At 36.8% G+C, this 18,988-nt stretch overlaps 1 protein-coding gene across 9 annotated transcripts in view; it reads right to left on the bottom strand.

Annotated features, from left to right (window-relative positions):
• LOC149847282 (long chain acyl-CoA synthetase 9, chloroplastic-like) overlaps nucleotides 1-11,771 on the bottom strand; it is a 31,751-nt gene extending 19,980 nt beyond the window's left edge. Inside the window, exons 1-6 of one of the 9 annotated variants that reach the window (XM_089996901.1) lie at nucleotides 11,627-11,763; nucleotides 10,499-10,733; nucleotides 4,060-4,117; nucleotides 3,425-3,962; nucleotides 3,073-3,153; nucleotides 2,251-2,523 (exon numbers count right to left, since the gene is read on the bottom strand). In XM_089996901.1, the coding sequence (XP_089853027.1) occupies nucleotides 2,251-2,523; nucleotides 3,073-3,153; nucleotides 3,425-3,871 (801 nt within the window). In that variant the 5' untranslated portion in view covers nucleotides 3,872-3,962; nucleotides 4,060-4,117; nucleotides 10,499-10,733; nucleotides 11,627-11,763. Of the gene's footprint in view, nucleotides 1-2,250; nucleotides 2,524-3,072; nucleotides 3,154-3,424; nucleotides 3,974-4,059; nucleotides 4,118-5,481; nucleotides 5,536-10,498; nucleotides 10,734-11,621 lie in introns of those variants that run through there. The other 8 variants (XM_089996896.1, XM_089996897.1, XM_089996898.1 and 5 more) reach the window with 8 other exon arrangements.
• Nucleotides 11,772-18,988: the final 7,217 nt, after the last annotated feature.

Consider the following 18,988-nt stretch of genomic DNA (forward strand, 5'->3'; position numbering starts at 1 on the left):
CCTGTCAGACCCAAACAGAACCTGTTTTGAACCTCACCCTGTTTCAACCTAACCCAGACCTAGGTCCAAACCCACTCACCGTGGTCCCACTAGGAACGTAACACTGAATGACAACCATAAATCAAATTTGCAGGAAATGGGCAAAAATCTTGTTATAGGAGAGCTCTATAACATGACTTCATGAGAAAGCACCTGTTAAAGAGCTCCTCTAAAGCAGCCTATCTTCATCAATGCTAGGTTTTCACTGCTCCATATACCTCAATAAGCCTTCTCATTTCACTAACTCAAGCTCCACTGACCAACTATGCCACTGACGGATTTCTGCATCTAACAACAATGAAAAACACAGTAAACATGGAAGGAGGTATCTTCCCATCAGCCATGGATCCATCCAAATGAATCATTTACACCATTTCCAATCTTCAGTCAAACCCTTTCCTGAAAGTCCTTCATGGTCGTAATCCGTGCTCTCCAACCATCATCAGACATATGTAACCACGATGATGGAAAACATCATTGAAATTAATACGGCAGGTAATGATGAAGCACACAATGATCTGCTTGTATTGAAAAAAGAACATCAAAGAACCTGGAAATTAAACCTTGCTTGGTTGGAAGATAAATCAAACAAATAGCATTTTACCAAAAGGCAGAATGGTGTTTTCACACTGCTTCTTGAAACAAAGCTACTTGTGATTAGGAAACACTTAGAACTTGAAGGCGGAAACTAAGCATAAGCTTAAGGTTGTCTTTGCAAATTTGTATTGGCTCACTTTCATTTTTCCTTCTACTTATTTGTTTGCAATATCATTGTACCACAGTTATTTTCCCAGTGTAAATTGCACTCATCAAGTTAGATATAGAAAAACATTGAAACCTATGTCTGGAGTGCGGGTGTGGGTGTGGGGGAAACATGGTAATTTCAAAAAACTGGGGTGTGGGGGTGCAGACATATAAATATAATAAATAAATAAATATATGCATGTATGAATGTACATTTTTGTACCTACGTTAAATAGGTAATGAAACCTATGCTCCATATTTGATACAGATGTGTTTTTCTCTTTTACTATACCTTTTTTATTAAAGGCATTATCTTGGTTCACATTTTAATATTCTGACTGCTGAATCATTACTCAGTTATAGATTGTGCTGAGGAAACTCCACAACTTGGTGTTACGACATCAATTTTAGCAGTGACCAAGTCCACCACAAAGTTAACTCGAAGCCAACCCAATTTATATCCCATATAAAAACCTATACACAAAATGCATCCATACAAAATTCCACAAGTCAACCCTGAAAATATCATGAAGCATAAGCATAAGAGCAACCAAAATTAATCCAGTCACTCAAAGCATGCACCTAATAACCATGTAAGATAATGCAATCAAACAAAACTAAATCTTTCCAATGTGAAAGAAGAAAAAGGCCAAAAACACTTCTCTCTTAAGAATGGATCAATATCCAAAATTATCAAGTTTTAACGTCATCTAACGTAAACCTCAGGAAGGAAACATTACATTTTTTCTATTATAGAGCCACCTTAGCAGTTTGTACATGACATCCTTCAAGGTAACACTACATAATGACAGAGTTTGACTTGAGATTAGAGAGGAGATTGTCCTAAGGGGCTAGGTCTTCCTCTTTGCTAAACTAAGATGTCAACTCAGAATGCAAGTTGGCATACATTTGAGATTTATTTGTATACATGAATAAAACACATGATTTTATATCATGGATCAACATGCCCAGGTCAAGCTGTTTAAGTTTTCTATACCTCCAGCATTTTCTCAAATGTCACTAAGGGAGAACAAGGTTAAGCAGGTCTGCTGAAATCAAGGCATGAAATTTATCAAACTGAGAAACCAGAGGCCTCATGGTTGACATCTGACACCATTTTTGGCATTCTTTTCATGAACACCATTGCATGAGCTCACTCAGTTATGAATGATAACAATAAGTGATCACTTTTTTTCTTGATGGTGCCATTTCTAGAACACAAATTGTTTGGATATCGTAGCTTCTTTTTCTGCAGTAGGCAAGTTGCATTGTCAAACAATATAAATAGATCTAAAAATACCAAAATGAAATTTAAAACCAAAACACTATCTACAGTTCAGCAAGCATCTCTGCATGCTCTTATCAGTTTGGCACATGCAATAAGGTCAAAGGGAGTAACAAATAATCATCACTATATATAGGAATAAAATATAAATAAGGGCGACAATGTGAAGCATTCAGACCAACCTTCGGCAAGCCAGTGCTACCACTTGTGTACATTATAACTGCAATGTCAGCTGAAACAGGCAGATCAGCATCAACTGGATTTTTACGACCCAGTATCTCAACATCTGTGAACGATGTTAATGTCCAGCCAGTGCCTCTCTCTGTCAATGAGACTTCATCAGGAAAGCCTTCATCATGCATATATATAATACGTTTCACTGTGTCAAGTTGTCCATTTATGCCTACTATCTTTTTGAGCTCATTATGACCACAAATTATAGTGGAAACCTCTGTCTGCATTAAATTAAAAAAAAACAGGAAAGATAAATGCATATGAGAACTGACAATTAACAAAACCTGTCCAAGAGAAAACAAAAAAATCAACTTCATGAATAATAACCTTTAATCTGTGAAAGACAGTACAGGGATAGTCATATATCATAGAAATGAACTCATAGTTTTATCAACAAATGAGAAAAGAAACCTGGAGCCTTTGAGAAAATGAAAAAGACAACACATTTAATTAAGCACCTCTATAAATTTAACAAATTGTGGATAAAACCTTCTATGAAAGCATAGTTTTCAATGTTGTTAAAAACCAAATTTATGTAGAGTAACTGAAAACCCAAACACAATATTTGTTTTACAGTTAGATACCAAGTTTAAACTTTAAACAAAATGGTCACACATTATTCATGATCAAAGCTGATTATGAGACATGATATATGCTTCACATAAAAATAGTTAACCAAAATGAACCAGATAAGCATCATCTGGTACAAAGCAACAAAGATTAATTTTTTTGCTGTGTTCAAAAAGATTTAGAAAAGTGAAAAATAGAACCTCATTCAATGAGTGCACAAGAGCATGTTCCCCAAGTGAAGCATAGATGGTCACAACAGTAATATTTTGCCTGAAACATCCCTGTTAAAGAATCAAAATAATGCCATCAACAAATTTTCAAGGAAGAAAGAGCAAGCAATTCTAAAATCAACAGTTGTGTAAAGAAAGCAAACTACTAGAAACAGGAAAAAGTGAGCAAATTTATCATTCTTTTGCCCAGCTTCATGGTTCAACTGAAATGCAAGAACAGTAGAACTTGTTAATACTTTTAATTATAGTATGAAGTTGAAGAATGTGAGAAGCATGATTTAGCACCAATTTTTAAAATGAAATACATGAATAGGAATACTACCTGCAGAGCAATAAGCCACTCTGCACGTGTATCAGCAAAAATTGCAGCACGCTCTTCTTTTCTATGGCCAAGCTCAACTAACCCAGATGCAAAACTGCATACACGTTCAAATGCTTCACCATAGCTAAGCCACTCATAACCTCCCAAATGAAGCTTCTCGAAGGATCTTCCATCTTCACTAACTTTGATCTCCCTAGAAATAAAGGTCCGTGTCCCAAGGAAGTTCTTGCTTGCATATAAATTGCATGAGCGCTCAAATAAAGCAGCAAGTGTCAAAATTCCATCCCATGCTGTCTCCACAGGAAAATGAAAACGATAGTTTCTCACTGCAAAACCAACTTCTCCCCCAACGTCAACAGGCACACCCCGCTGTTTTTGCTTCTTCTTATTCTTGAGTGCAAGTGAGAACAAAATAGGCACAAGGATACCAACAAGATAGCCATTCATCTTTCAAATCTTTTCACCTTGGCACTATAAGAATCTCTGCTTCACCCTAATTTGCCGTACAGAGGCCCACAATTACTTTGACCCTGCCAATCTGTTAAGAATCTTATCCAAAACAAAAAGACAACACTCCTTCAATGAATATGATAATAATCAAGGCGAAGGCAGAACATCATAATCACAATACTAACCAGGATATGAATAAACCATAAGGAGAGATGCTTTAATGTTCCACTAGCCACACCAAATCTGTTTCTCATGGTACATGCACATACAAATTGGGAAACAACGTTCACTTTATGATAATTCATTTGACAACTAAAATCTACAAATTGATAAGCAATTCATATTCAAATGAATGCGAGTAAAATTTATGCACAATAAATCAATCCCTCATTTTTTTTTTGTTTTTGAAAAGAAAACAATCTCTAACATTGAGAATCAGATGCAAGCAAGGAATTAGATCTAACTGAACCAGGATAGGTAGCAAACATTATGCTTGTACTATCCGATTTGGCTGCATTTAGCTTCCTAACTAAAATAATGCAAGAGTGTGTACTATCTGTCACTATTCTCAAGGATCAATAGTGCTGGATCATGTTGTTAATGGATATAGGGGTATTTTAGTCATTTGTAAATATAAGAGTATTGTGGTCATTGTACACATTGTACATTTTTTCTTATTTTTATTTTTCCTTTTATTTGGTTTTTTGTAAATCTTAGATTAGGGTTGGGCTTAATGGTCTTTTGACCATAGAGCCATTAGGGAGACCCCAACGACTCCCTCTTGGTTCCCTTGTGTATATAAAGGGGTTCAAACCTCATATCATGTAAGGCTTTTAGCTAAAAGCTTTTGGTGAATACAAATCCTATTTTTATATTTGTTGTATGCCCTTAAGTGAGTGATTTGTGTTGATTCATGATTGTGTAATTGACCCATTGGTGGTCATTGTGATTGTGTATGTCCATAAGAGACACCTTTGTATTTCATTACATGGTGTCAGAGCCTTGGTGCTCTTTTGATAGTTTTGAGGTACTCAAGAGTCTCGTGAGAGATCGAAAAGATCGGATAGAGTCTCGAAAAGTGTGCCCATAGCCTCACTTGAAGATTGATGCTCGTGTGGCTGATTTTTACAGAGTAGAAGAGTTTGTTATATCAAATTTGTGGAGCATTGCCAAACCAAGTATCTTCTACTCTTCTTGGTTTTATATCCTTTGTTTTTTGTTTCTCTTCTCTCTTAAATGGCCGACAAGAAAGTTGTGACGGTGGTCCCTATTAAGTTTGATGGAAATAACTACAACTTACGGGCCACTACCATCAAAATAATCCTAATTAAAAAAAAGCTTGTAGGAATATGTTGATAGTTCTTCAATGGAACCACAACTTATTCTCACAAAGACTCTTAGCGAAAAGGATGGGCTAGTAAAGAAGAGGTCCTTAAAAGAGAAGAGAGAGAAAAGGCTCGCTTAAATTATAAGAAAGCCATGAAAGAATTGAAGATTAGATATGCAAAGGTCCTTTCCTTACTTATGGAAAGCATGAGTAAAGACACATGTGAGACCATATTAGAATTTGAAAGAGCCGATGAAGCTTGGGTCTTTATTAAACAAACCTATACTCAAAGAGATGTCACGTATAGATGGGAGTTGCAAGACAAAATTTACACCTACAAGCAAGGAGAAAAGAATGTAAGAGAGCACTAATGGGACTTTTAAAAAGTTGTAAGATCAAATGGCAAAAATGGAACCTATTTGGGAAACCCCAAAAGATGCTCAACAAAGAAAGAAACAATTTATGAATGAACAATTTTTTCAATTTATGAGGGGTCTACGACCCGAATTTGAACAAATGAGGAGTAACATCCTCCATAGAAAGCAAGAAGAACTTTCACCTATTCATGAAGTCTTTGCTCAAGTTTACATGGAAGAAACGAGGTTAAAATCTCAAACCGAATCAAAGGAGTTCAAGAATAATGTTCTAGTTGTTTCAAGACCCAGTATTAATTCCCATACATATAAGCCGTCACACTTCTACAAAAATAACAATTTTTGAAAACCTCAATCTTATGAAAGAAAAAGAGATGAAAAAAAAAACTTATTTGTTACAATTGTGGAGAACTGAGACATATCAAACCATATTGTCTGAAATTTAAAGCTAGAATCGCTTCGGTTGGTACTTCTCAAGTTGACAAGAAAAGTTCAAGTAAATCCATAAAGAATATGTCGCTATCTCAATTGATGAAAGCATTGCAACCTCTCCTCAAAGGTTCCTCTACAACTGGTGCCATTGTCTCCACTTCATCACCGCCTGGTATGACTCCTTGGCTTTTAGATTATAGTGCTTTATTTTATATGACTTATAATAGTTTCATGCTTACCAACCATAATATCGATTCAAGTAGAAAGAATGTTTTTACTATGGATGGAACCGCTCTTAATGTTAAAGGAATTGAAAATTTTGAAAAATCTTTAAATTTTTGTATTCCAAAAATAAGAATTTTTTCAAAACTTAATTTAAACTTACTTTTTGTTTCTCCAATCACCGACCGAGCTTGTAGTGTCTCATTCACATCTGACCAATGCTTAATACAGGATCTCTAGTCAAGAAAGCAGATTGGGAAAAGCGACATAGAAGGAGATCTCTACTAGATCGGTTAATTATTCAAAAGAAACCATTTTGTCTTAATGTACAAAAATTGGATTTAATTCTATGGCATCCTAGTATTACTAAACTGTCAAATGTATCACTTTTGAGAAATTTTTGCAATGAGAAAATTCAATGTACTAATTGTATACTTGTAAAGATGAAATGCATTCCTTATCGAGAGAGGACCTTTTTTGTTAATAAACCACTTGAATTAATACATTTTGATGTTTGGGACCCCACTCTAGTAAAATCTGAAGGTGGATACATATATTATATTATCTTTGTAGATGACTATTCTCGTTATACATGGATTTACTTTCTTAGGCACAAAAATAAAGTACTTGAAAACTTCAAAAATTTTACAAATTAGTTGCAAATCTTTTCAAAACAAGCATATCTAGTTTTTTTTTATTCAAGGGGAGAATACATGTCAAACGATTTCAAAAGTTACTTAGAATCCAATGGAATCTTGCACCAAAGGTCTTATGCAAACCAGAGTTACCAGAAGCACCCTTGAGAGTGAGGAAGCGCGCTTCCCCGAAGCACGTTTCAGAATCACGAAACGTCGCACTTCCGAAACATGCTGGGAAGCGCACCAAAAAAATGGGAAGCTCGCTTCACCCTCTTTTTTTGTATTTTTTATTTTTTTCTCTTTTTTTGCTTCTCCCTCACTTCCTAGGTCGCTTCCAGTTCGCTTCCTAGGTCGCTTCCAAGACGATTTCTGGTTCGCTTCTAAGTCGTCCCACGCTTCCCGCTTCCTAAAATTTTGAAAGTGCCTCACTTCCCGCTTCCGCTTCCCGTATCACTTCCCGCTCCCGCTTCCTCGACTGGCAACTCTGGTGCAAACACACCTCAACAAAATAGATTAGCTGAACAAAAACATAGGCATATAGTAGAAACTATGAGGACTCTGCTCATCTCTAAAGGTATTCCAAAATATTTTTGGGTTGTGGCAGCTTTTACTACAGTGTACCTTATAAATCGGCTTTCACCATCAAAACTTTAAAATGTAACTCCATATAAAAAACTTTTTGAAATTTCTCCTGATTAGTTTAGACTAAGAAGCTTTGAATGTAAGTGTTTTGTGTTGACAAACAAAAATGACAAGTTATCTACAAGAGTCATCCCCTGTGTATTTCTTGAGTATGGTGAGAGTCAAAAGGGATTGCGATGCTATGATCTTGAACATGATAAATTATACGTTTCAAGAAATGTTACCCATTTAGAAAAGAAAAGTTATTTTAATAAAAATATGTCTAAGAGAGAAGATGAATATATACTCTTAGAGTTGAATTTTAAGAATGATAGTAATTTGATATCAAAAGGGAATCAAATTGATGATAATCAAATAATACTCAGTGTGGTGGACATCAGGATCATTCTCAAATTATTCAATATAAAAAAAGACAAAAAAGCTATCATCCTAATGCCTCAGAAAAATATTTCAATTTAGAAGCCCAAGAAACTAGAAATATTAGGCACTTTGAAAGGCAACATAAAAAACCTGATAGATTCATGACATATGAGTCATTTGCTCTTCAATACAAAGTTTGTCTAGTAAATAATTTCTCCTACTTCGAACCAGACTCATATAATCAAGCTAAGGACTATCCAGAATGGCACAATGCCATGGGTGAAGAAATAAGAGCATTAGAAAAAAAATAAAAATTGAGAATTGACTATCTTACCACCTGAGAAAAAATCAATAGGATGTAGATGGGTCTTCGAAGTTAAAACTAAAAGTGATAAAGACATAAAGCCAGACTAGCAGCCAAAGGATACTCACAGGAATATGGGATAGATTATGATGAGACCTTTGCCCCTGTCGCAAGAATGACTATTGTTAGAACACTTATAGTTGTAGTTGCTATTAGGAAATGGCGCATTTATCAAATGGATGTCAAAAATGTCTTCTTTAATAGAGAATTAAAAGAAGAAGTATATATGGATCCACCACTTGGGTATGATATTCCGAAAGGAAAGGTTCTTCATCTTAAAAAGGCTTTGTATATTCTCAAACAAGCATTAAAGGCCCGGCATGATCATTTTAGTTCTGTTATGACTAATCGTAGATATTTTTCATGTTATACTGACACCGCTTTATTTGTTAAGAAATTTGCGGTAGGTATTGTAATTTTGCTAATTTACGTTGATGACATGATCATAACAGAAAGAGATAAGCAGAGAGTAAATCATATTAAACGTACTTAAACAAAATTTTGAAATGATTGATTTAGGCTTTCTTAAAAAAAATCTCGAGATTGAAGTTGCTTATTCTCCTCTAGGATATTCATTATCTCAATCTAAATTTTCTACTAAGATTATTGATGGATCTGGATTTACTGACGAGAAGAGATTAGATACACCTGAAGTTATCAACTCAAATATGAAGATTGATGATGGAACTCCATTAGATGATCCCACACCATATCGACAGATGATCGGTGCCTTGATATACTTGACATCATCAGACCAGACATCTCTCATGCAGTTCACACTGCTAGTCAATTTCAACACTCTTCTACCTCAGTTCATATGAGTGTTGTTATGCGTATTGTTAGATATTTAAGAAATTCTATTAACAGAGGATTCTTATTGTCTTCTTCCTCCCCTCTTGAATTAGTTGCATATTCTGACTCTGATTGGGGAGGAGATCCCAATGATAGACGCTCAACCACTGGCTTCTGTGTTTTTATAGGAGACTCACCGGTGTCCTGAAAATGCAAAAAGCAACGAAAGGTGTTTTTGTCATCCACAAAAGCCAAGTAACAGGCTATGCAGGGGCGTAGCTAGGGGGGGCAGGACTGGGCTGTAGCCCAGTCCTACCTCCCGAAACAGTTTAAAAAAAAAATTAAAAGCCCAGCCCTGATTCCATATGAAATAGATTTTTATCCATTTTTGTAGCCCATCCCAGTCCTAGCCCAGCCCTGACTGCAGCAAATAGTTTGATTTGTCCATATGAAATAGATTTTTATTAATAATTGTAGCCATTTTTTATTTTATCTAAAAAAAAATATTTCGGGGGCGCTGCCCCCGAACCCCCCGACTATCGCACAAATAAAAAAAAAATTGCTACACCCCTGTTTGCCCCCCCCCCCTCACATGAATCCTAGCTACGCCCCTGAGGCTATGGCTACCATAACATCATAAATTGTTTAGTTGAGGAGCTTGTTGGTAGACATGGAAGTACCATCAACCACACCATCCAGGTTATATTGTGACAACAAAAGTGTCGTATACATTATTGGAAATCATACTTTTTACGAATGCACTAAGCACATCGAAATTGGCTGCCATTATGTCAGATAAGAATTTTTAAAGAAGACGATTTCGCTGTTGCATCTCATGTATGAATATTAGCTTGTAGACTTCTTCACTAAAGCTTTTCCTTCGCCTAGATTTTATTTCTTGTTAGGGAAACTTTTGGTGATCACACCGTAAGTTTGAGGGGGGTGTTAATGTATATATGGGTATTTTAGTCATTTGTAAATATAAGGGTATATGGTTAATGTACACATTGTACATTTTTCTTTTTCTTTTTTTCCTTTTATTTTTTTTTGTAAATCCTAGATTAGTGTTGGGCTTAATGGTCTTTTGACCATAGAGCCATTGGGATCTCCCCAACGGCAATATTTTTAGCCGTTGGGGAGGCCCCAACAACTCCCTCTTGGTTCCCTTGTGCATATAAAGGGGTTCAAACACCATATCATGTAAGGCTTTTAGCTAAAAGCATTTGGTGAATACAAATCCTATTTTTATGTTTGTTGTATGCCCTTAAGTGGGTGATTTGTGTGGATTCTTGATTGTATAATTGACCCATTAGTGGCCATTGTGATTGTGTATGTCAATAAGAGACACCTTTGTATTTCATTATACATGTTCAGTCAACTAATTTCAATTACTTTAACATGTTCATATGATGCAGTTACATTCTTTATGCATATCGTTGTCCTAAAATTACAGCTCATGACTTTTATGATTACCAAGGAAGGCCTCATGAACCGCATTCCGAAAGCCAGTCACAAACTAGTTCTGTGTCATATCATCCATCCCAGATTTTTCTGCAGAATTTGAGGAGCTCTAAGCTGCAGAGTTCCATCCTTGCCGCAGAGTTCCATCCTTCATTGAACCAAAGAAGGACTAGCAACAGACAAGCAAATGTGGGACCAAAAGACTTTGCAAATGAACGGCTGCACATAGACTTAACCTGTAAACAATCTTTTTGAATCAAAGGAATAATGAAAAGTCAGACACAAACTTCATCTTTTGGAAAGCCTCCAGCTTCTCACGACAATCAGAGTTTGCAACTACTGGATTTCCACATCCTAACCAAACACTTCATATTGTTCAATTTTTTTTTCTCTTTTTGTTGATAAAGGGCGGTATCATATTCATTGACCCCAAATCCAACAAGGAGAGTTTTATTCGGCACTAGCTCCACGAGAAATAGTGGCGTCTTATCATGCTCTCTCTTTGGAAGTTTCTCAAGCAAAGACCATCGGTGATGCTGTCACAGTTCATTTCCGCAAGACCAAAAAATCTCCAGCTTAACTTTGGATTAGCTAGACTTCGAATTCCTGAATCGGAATTAAATGTATGAATTTTTTTAAGCAAATTCCAAAATTTACTAAAAAAATTCACTCTTTTAACTCCAACTAAACAGGGAGGAGTTCAGCATCTTGGAGTTTGCAAAAAAAAAAAATACTTATACCCAATAACCAAGTTCAGGCATCTTGTTGCCCAGAAATTCCAACTTCAATCGAAACGAAATACCCAAAACAATTCCCAATACGGCGTTTATGACACCCACTTATCCCAAAAAGCAGAAAAAAGTTGGGACATTGCATGCTGGATTACAATAAAATTCCTCGAACTATCCTACAGTTGGGATAAGCAATTCCAACCAAACATCCCGTAAACGAAGAGAAAGCAGCAAGAGGAGATGAGCACGTATGCATATGAACGCATCTCGAAGCAAAACATTAAAATTTAAGCAAGACAACGACATGGGGAACGAAGAAGAAGAGGCAAATGAGCAGGAGAGAGAAGATGGAGTCAGATCAGCATGCAAAGGAAGCGAAGGAACGATGTTGGGGCAATCTCTACCTCACCTTCGAATCAAAATGAATCGAAAACTTCCTCAATACGTTCATGCGCAGTTCCTGATAACGCAATCCATGCGCTCAGAGAGAGAGATTAAGCAGCAGAGGCGGAGAAGACGAGGGCTGGAGGGAGTACAGAAATTAAATGAGAGATAGAACGCAAATGTTGTCTCATAGTATCTTTATGAGGCCTAGGATTGATCTTAGTAAAATGACTAAAAAGTATCGCTTCTGATGTGAAAATAGGGCACGCCGATTGGTTGAGTTAGAACCTACGTGAAAATACCACAAGTCCCAGGATCGAACCCCGCTGTCACATCTGGCTGCTGTTGCTTTTACACGGTTGGAGCACTGGGTTGTCATGTCCCCAACTCTGAGTTTTACCTTGCAAGAGGTGAGCCCGCTAGTGACTCGGTTCTCGGTGAGGGTTCCTTCATCATAAAAAAAAAAACTGCTTCAACATATCGGACATTTGAAAATATCGTAGAAATATGTGATGTTATCGTGATATTTTTACTATAATGATGTTGTTTATGTTTTTAACGGATATTTTTTCGTGAAAAATGGATCATTTTATATTTTCTTGCAAATATTTTTTTATTTTTTGCTTATTTATTTTTGTCAGTATTTTGCTGATAAAAATGTGAGAAATATGAAATTTTTTAATTTCTCCCAAAAATTTGGCAGCCACTCTTATTTTTGTTTTAAATATTTGCCACTATGGTTAGAACTTAGAACTAGGGATGCAAATGGGTCGGATTCAGGATAGAGGTTTTGCAATTTTTTATTGTTTCGAATTCAATTCCTATATGAATCTCCGTGTATTTAGCTGCTTCGGATCCGAACCCTTTGCACCCTAGCTTGATCTACTCAACGGGGACCAAATCACATGCATTTGCCCAATCTCTCACCAGGATCTAACAGGAACTCACCATGTATGATCTGAATCCACACAGTTTTGAATATATAAGACCCGTATCTGAAAATGTGGATCAAATCGACCCAGCTCCAAACTCCAATCAGTTAACATCCTTTTTTTGGGGGGTTTTTTGGTACAACATTGCAGTTTGACAATCGAATTTAGTTTTCCATACGAGTGATGTATCAGATTATCTACTATGTTTAACTGATGCATCTCTTCAGTAAATATCCTATGAGCTGTTGGGTGTGTGGCTTTGACTTGCCGCTTGGGACTCACTTAGACTCATATTTATTTAGCACTAAGTTAGAATGAGATTTTGCTTGTATTTTGGTAGCCACTCATAATGGGCAATTAAGTAAAGTCATCTGTGTGGGTTAGTCACCATCAGTAGTGGCGTAGCTAAGGGGGGGGGGGCAAACAGGGTGTAGCAAAAAAAAAAAATTTGGCAAGATAATCTGGGGTTGGGGGCAGCCCCCCGAAAAAAAAAATTAAGATAAAATATAAAATGGCTACAATTATTAATAAAAATCTATTTCACATGGACAAATCAAACTATTTGCTGCAGTCAGGGTTGGGCTAGGACTGGACTGGGCTAAAAAAAATGGATAAAAATCTATTTCATATGGAATCAGGGCTGGGCTAGGACTGGGCTTTTAAAAAAAATTTAACTGTTTCGGGGGAGGCAGGACTGGGCATCATCTCATATGGGAGGTGGCTAACGTGGGACTCATCTTACGAATGGTAAAAACCAAGGACACATTTGAAAGTGAGAAAGTTGTACGAAAAGTGAAACTAGAAATAAAAAATATAATTCTTTTACCATTTCAAACAGAGTTAAGAGTGCTCTTTCTTCAAAGCATAATTTTTTTTATAGTAAACATTCTTCCACTTGGGGGTGGTGTAGGAATGCATATTACCAAAAGAAAATTTTCATTTTCTCTCTCTCTTGTTGGGGTTGACCTAAACCCTTACCCCTCCCATGTCCTTCTCGACAACAACAACAATGGTGATGACAGTGTCGATGAAGGGACCGAAAACCTCAACGCAAGTGAAATTTTTCATTTAGAATTTTATCCCATCAAAACTTCTCATAAGAAATTTTTTTTTATGAGATTTTTTCTTGCTTCCAAATGTTGTAGACACTTCGATTTTGACCAAGTCATTTCAAAATTCTACTAGCTTAAACTTTTAGACTCAAAAAAGGCATTCTTAAGAGTTTTTAAAAAATATTAATTAAACTAGAAGAGCTTAGCTTTACAAAAAGCAAAAAATCAGGTCAATAGAGTAAAAAGTTATGATAAAAAATATGGTAACTTGTTTTTAAAAACTCATGTTTTCATGTAAGGCCCACTTTGAGTAGAGTTTTTATCACCAAAATGATTGAGTTTTGTTTTGTGCTTATGAATTAAAGTTAGGGATGTTAGCTTTTCAATGCATTAAATTGTTCCTCAATCTGATATCTAAATAAAAATTTCTGACCAAAACAAGTTACACTGTCATAATAGACCTGAAGTATGACCAACTTTAAGCTTGGAGATCTGAAATTTCATTATCTCATCCATAATAAACCTCTAAAAATCTCATTCATGCATGTCATTTAGAGAGAAGTTATCCAAAAGTCTATCATTGTTTTCTAGAACCCCAAAAAATAGAATATTCTTAAATCTTATCCTACACAAACTCCTATCTCAATACAAACTCTTTTTAGATGAGTCTTATTCTCCATAAGAATAAGAACATATCCATTTGGGTTGGATTCAAATATGAAAACCCTTTATTCATATCCCATACAAAAATCTTATAAATAGGGGTAGCCCCCTATAGTCTAGGAAGATCAAAAAATCTAGAAATCATCATATATTTGAGTGTTAGCCTTAGAGAAAGAGCCTACCCAAGCCATGTCTGCACTTTTGGCCTAAGCTTAAATTGTCATACCAATGCGGAGGTGTTTTCGAAACCATTAAAAACCGTTAAACCTACGTGGGGGTACTGCTAAACGAAGGAGGAAGAGCCTAAATGAACTAAATGGACCCCAGAGTCTAAAAAATGTATTTTCAAATCCATTTGTTTATTTAAGTTGATTCTACTTAGTTCATTCATTCAAATATTCATACATGTTTTATTTTCATTCTATTTGCAGTGATGTGATTCGAGCTAAGAAGAGAACTTGCCCTAGCTTTGCCTTTCTTTCGGACAAAAGACCGTTAGAGCTTACAAATGGCGTTCTCACATCTTTTAAAAATGGCTTTTTAAGGATTTCATGCAAGTCTAGGTAAGTCAATCTTCCTTTCACAATTTTTTATCAATAGTTTTTTACGATCACGATGGGACACCATATATTTTTTTATTTTAATAGTTAGAAGTACATTGTCGGGAGGATTTGGGTCCTAACGAAACCAAAACACTTAAATTTTGGTTTTTTTGGTTCGAACGAAAAGAACCCTATTCTTTCTTGTCTACAGTCTCTGTCGTTTGACTTTTTGTTGTCTGGCTTTTTGTCATCTCGCCCCCTTGCCGTCTGACCCTTTTGTCGTCTGACCGTTTCTTGTTTGCAGAGATTGTCGTCTGCAGAGACTGCCATTTAGGTATTTACCAAGCCAATGGACAGCAAAGTTTTGACTTGTGTGAGTGCCAAAGAGTTATATGTGGGTGTGAGAAGCCAGTGATTCGAAACCAACAACTGAAGGTGGATTGTGAAAACATTTGTCAACTCGTGACTTGGTCGAGTCAGGTGAGTCAAAGAAGAAACTTGGCTTAATGTAAAAACCAAGTTAACCTATTTTATTGACTCAGATGAGTTCTCCAACCATGACTAACTCTTGGCTTTGCAGTAGCTTAGCTTCCAGCAATTTGACATAACTCGTCATTAGACTAATGTAAAGAAAGTCAATCTTGCAAAAGTTGGAACAATATGGGTCGAATGAGATAGCTGAATGATTAGGTTGTACTTTCATAACCAAAGGGTCTTGGGTTTGAATCTCACAAGTGTTATCCCCTACCTTGTCTATTAAAAAAACAAAGTTTTTTTTTTAAAGGCAAGTTGGGGTTAAGCAGACTCCTACCAGTTATACCACCATACCATTGGGTTTTGAACATGTAACGTTTCAACACAAGGTGACGTGCACTAATTGCTCCTACCAGACAGACAGAGACCCCTTTGGTAAGAAAGAAAAAAGAGTTAAGTGTGCCAAATCACCAACTTTTGATGTTTTGGCATCGTCACCATCCATTCAATAACCAACAGGGTCTCTGGTTGTCTGGTAGGAACAGTGAGTGTGTGTTACCTTGTGTTGGGATGTTGCAAGTTCAAATCCCAACAATATAGTTGTATAATTGGTGGGGTTCTTCCTAACCCCAGTGTGCCTATCAGCATGCTGATACCGGGTCTGGACTCAGGTTCAATCGGACCCACTATAAGAAAAACCATACCCAGATCCTATAAGGATTACATGAACCAGGCCAAGACCATACCCGATAAAGTAATATTTTTATCCTTTTTATATTGAAAATCTATCGAACCCATTTGAAACTCGGGTCGGGCTTGAGTCTAGGATGAAATTTTACAAACCATACCCGGCTCCATGTATTAATCGGACCCTTCAGGTCTAACCCGGATTCTAATCGGACCTTCTTATTTGTCACCAAACCTTAACCCTATAGGGTTTGGTATGAGTCAAGTCCAGGTCAAACCTGATCCATTGACACCCCTAGTCTTTGATGCCCTTGGATGATTAAGTCAACCAATTTTTTGTTTAGATTCCAAATTTACTAGCCTTCCTCTACTTGTCCATATGTCATAACACCTTATGAACCATGGCCTCTTTGCTAAGCAAGTTTTTAGGTTTTGGCCACCCTATTAAACTTTTGGACATACCCCAATTAAGCGACACAAGTGGATGGTCCCTTGGCTAAAGGTGGTTCCAAAAAAAAGGCTCTCGCAACTAGTAATGGACATGCATCAGCCTTGCAATGTGTGCATTGTTATCTTATTTCCTGGCCTATTGAATCAAGGCATCCATGACAGTGGACCAGTATGGGATAGTTGTGGACAGTTCCACAAGTCACCTTGAGTTCTCACATTTGTAAATTTGAAGGACTTAGGTGGATCCACCTGGTTGTGTTACTCTCTCGGCCATCGTCACTGTCAATAGTTGTTGGCCTGATGCTTTTTTAGATTTATAACCTGAAGAAATTGCACTCGGGACGAAAACCTGGTCGTGTTGGCTCAACCTTTCATACCTACGATCATTGTGCCTGCGGCATAAAACTTCGAGGCTTGGACCCCTGATCGTGAAGCCTATGTTGTGATGCTCATGGGGATCGAACCTTGACTGCTCGTCTAGCAGCCAAGGCCCCACCTCACTACGCTAAACCCCATTGGGGCTACAAATTTTTGGCATGAAAAGTAGGATTTTTACTGGCTGTGGAAAAGGAATACAGCGGATGGCGGGCCCTGTTTCTCCTCGGTCCACTGCTAAAGAAGGAGAGGAAGGTTTACTAATGGGGATCGGGGATGGGGCGTGGTGAGGTAAGGCAGGCCAGGGGAAAGCCTAAGTCCATCCCCGCATGGGTTTTGATTTTAATCTCCATCCCCGGTCCAAACGGAGTGAGGCAGGGCGGGGCCCTACTTTCCCTTGGTTCACTGCCATCCCTACTTTGAAACCGTGTACACAAATTACAGTCTTTTGTTTTTCTGATAATTAAGTAAAATACAAAGGATACGTAGGCGTCGAGAGGTGGAAGGAGGTCAGGTGCAGCAGCAGCACACAAAGAGTGCACATGTAATTGCACCTGATTGCGCCTTGGATTACATAGATCTCATGAATGAATAAAAGGTTGGATCTCATCTAAATCAATCCATCTACCCTCCTAATAAGAAGTTTGGTTGTAATCTTCAATCTCTACTACTATTCATGTAGTAGAGATCTCGTACAGCTTTTAACACAATGAAGAGGTTATCATGGCCATATCTACCATTAAGCTAATTGCCTGGCAAAATTTGTTTTCCTAATAATCATGCTCTTAATCCCTACAGAGGTCTGGTCACCTGATTTTGATGTGTGCTTCAGGGATCCCTTTGTTAATTATATTTTTTTTATGACAAAGGAAAACCCTTGTCAAGAATCACATCACTTAATGGGGAGGTAAAACTCGGGAACAAGGACACGACCACGTCTTCAACTTGACACAGGACCCTGCTTATTTCTCTCTCTCTCTCTCTCTCTCTCTCTCTCTCTCTCTCTCTCTCTCTCTCTCTCTCTCTCTCTCTCTCTCTCTCAACTATGTTTCCTTGTCCAACTCCAATATATGTATTCATTTCTCAAGTGGACAGCATTCAACCTATCAATCTCATGCTTCTGTTCACCCTTTGTTATTTTGAAAAATGATCTTACTGTTATTGCAAAAATGGCATGTTTTCTAAAATACTTAGCAATTTAAAAAATTTATTCGCATATCCAAAATTTTGATTTCTGATCTTTTTAGGATATTTTTACCCCTCCACAAATATAGCATGACTTTTACAAATGCAGTACTTGCAAATATCCCCAAAATGTGTGCACTTGTCCGTAAAAAATGATGCAGGCAGGAGGACATTAGCAAATCTAGTACGACCTTCACAATCATGGGTTGTGAAGGTTGTATTGGATTTACAAATGTCCTCCTCCCTATGCCATTTTTTTTTCAAGCAAGATGATACAATAGGACCTTTGCAACTCATTGCTGCGAATGTTCTCAAAATGTGTGATGCACACAAAAAAGCAAGGGACTTTTTGCAACACTTCAAACATGGCTAAAGTTTTTTTTACATTTAGCGACACTTTTACAAATACAAGGTCTTTTGTTTGACATGTCTTGACATTCATAAATACAATGCGACATTCGCAACCATGAGTTGCAAATGTCTCTAAAATATATGAACCTCCTTTTACTAAAATCACATAAGGATCAGAGGACATTCTCCAATGTGTGAGGACATTTGAAAATGTGAAAGTATTTAGTAAAAGAAGGTTTGCACATTTTGAGGACATTTACAACCATGAGTTGCAAAGGTCATACTATATTTGTGAATGTCTTCTAAAAAAAATACAAGCATGAGGATACTTGCAAATAGAGTACGATCTTCGTAATCATGAGTTGTGAATGTCCTTATGCTTGTGCTGGGTTTTTTTTACAAAGGTTTCCACATTTTGCTGGTTGCGATAGTCGTGTTATATTTGTGGAGGGGTAAAAATTTCTTAAAAAGAAAAAATCAAGAATCAAAATTTTGGATGTGCAAAAAATTTTGTCAAATTACTAGGTATTTTGAGAAACACACCATTTTCAAGGGATCATTTTGTGTTGTTATTTTTATTGTATATATTGAAAACAAGCACATGTGAAGACAATTCATTTCCCCTCACATGAAAAAAACATGTTTTACTATTCTTCTTGGGGTTGACAACCTAGCT

The sequence above is a fragment of the Nuphar pumila genome, chromosome 2, assembly GCF_984573655.1.
Source record: "Nuphar pumila chromosome 2, dmNupPumi1.hap1.1, whole genome shotgun sequence".
NCBI lineage: Eukaryota > Viridiplantae > Streptophyta > Magnoliopsida > Nymphaeales > Nymphaeaceae > Nuphar > Nuphar pumila.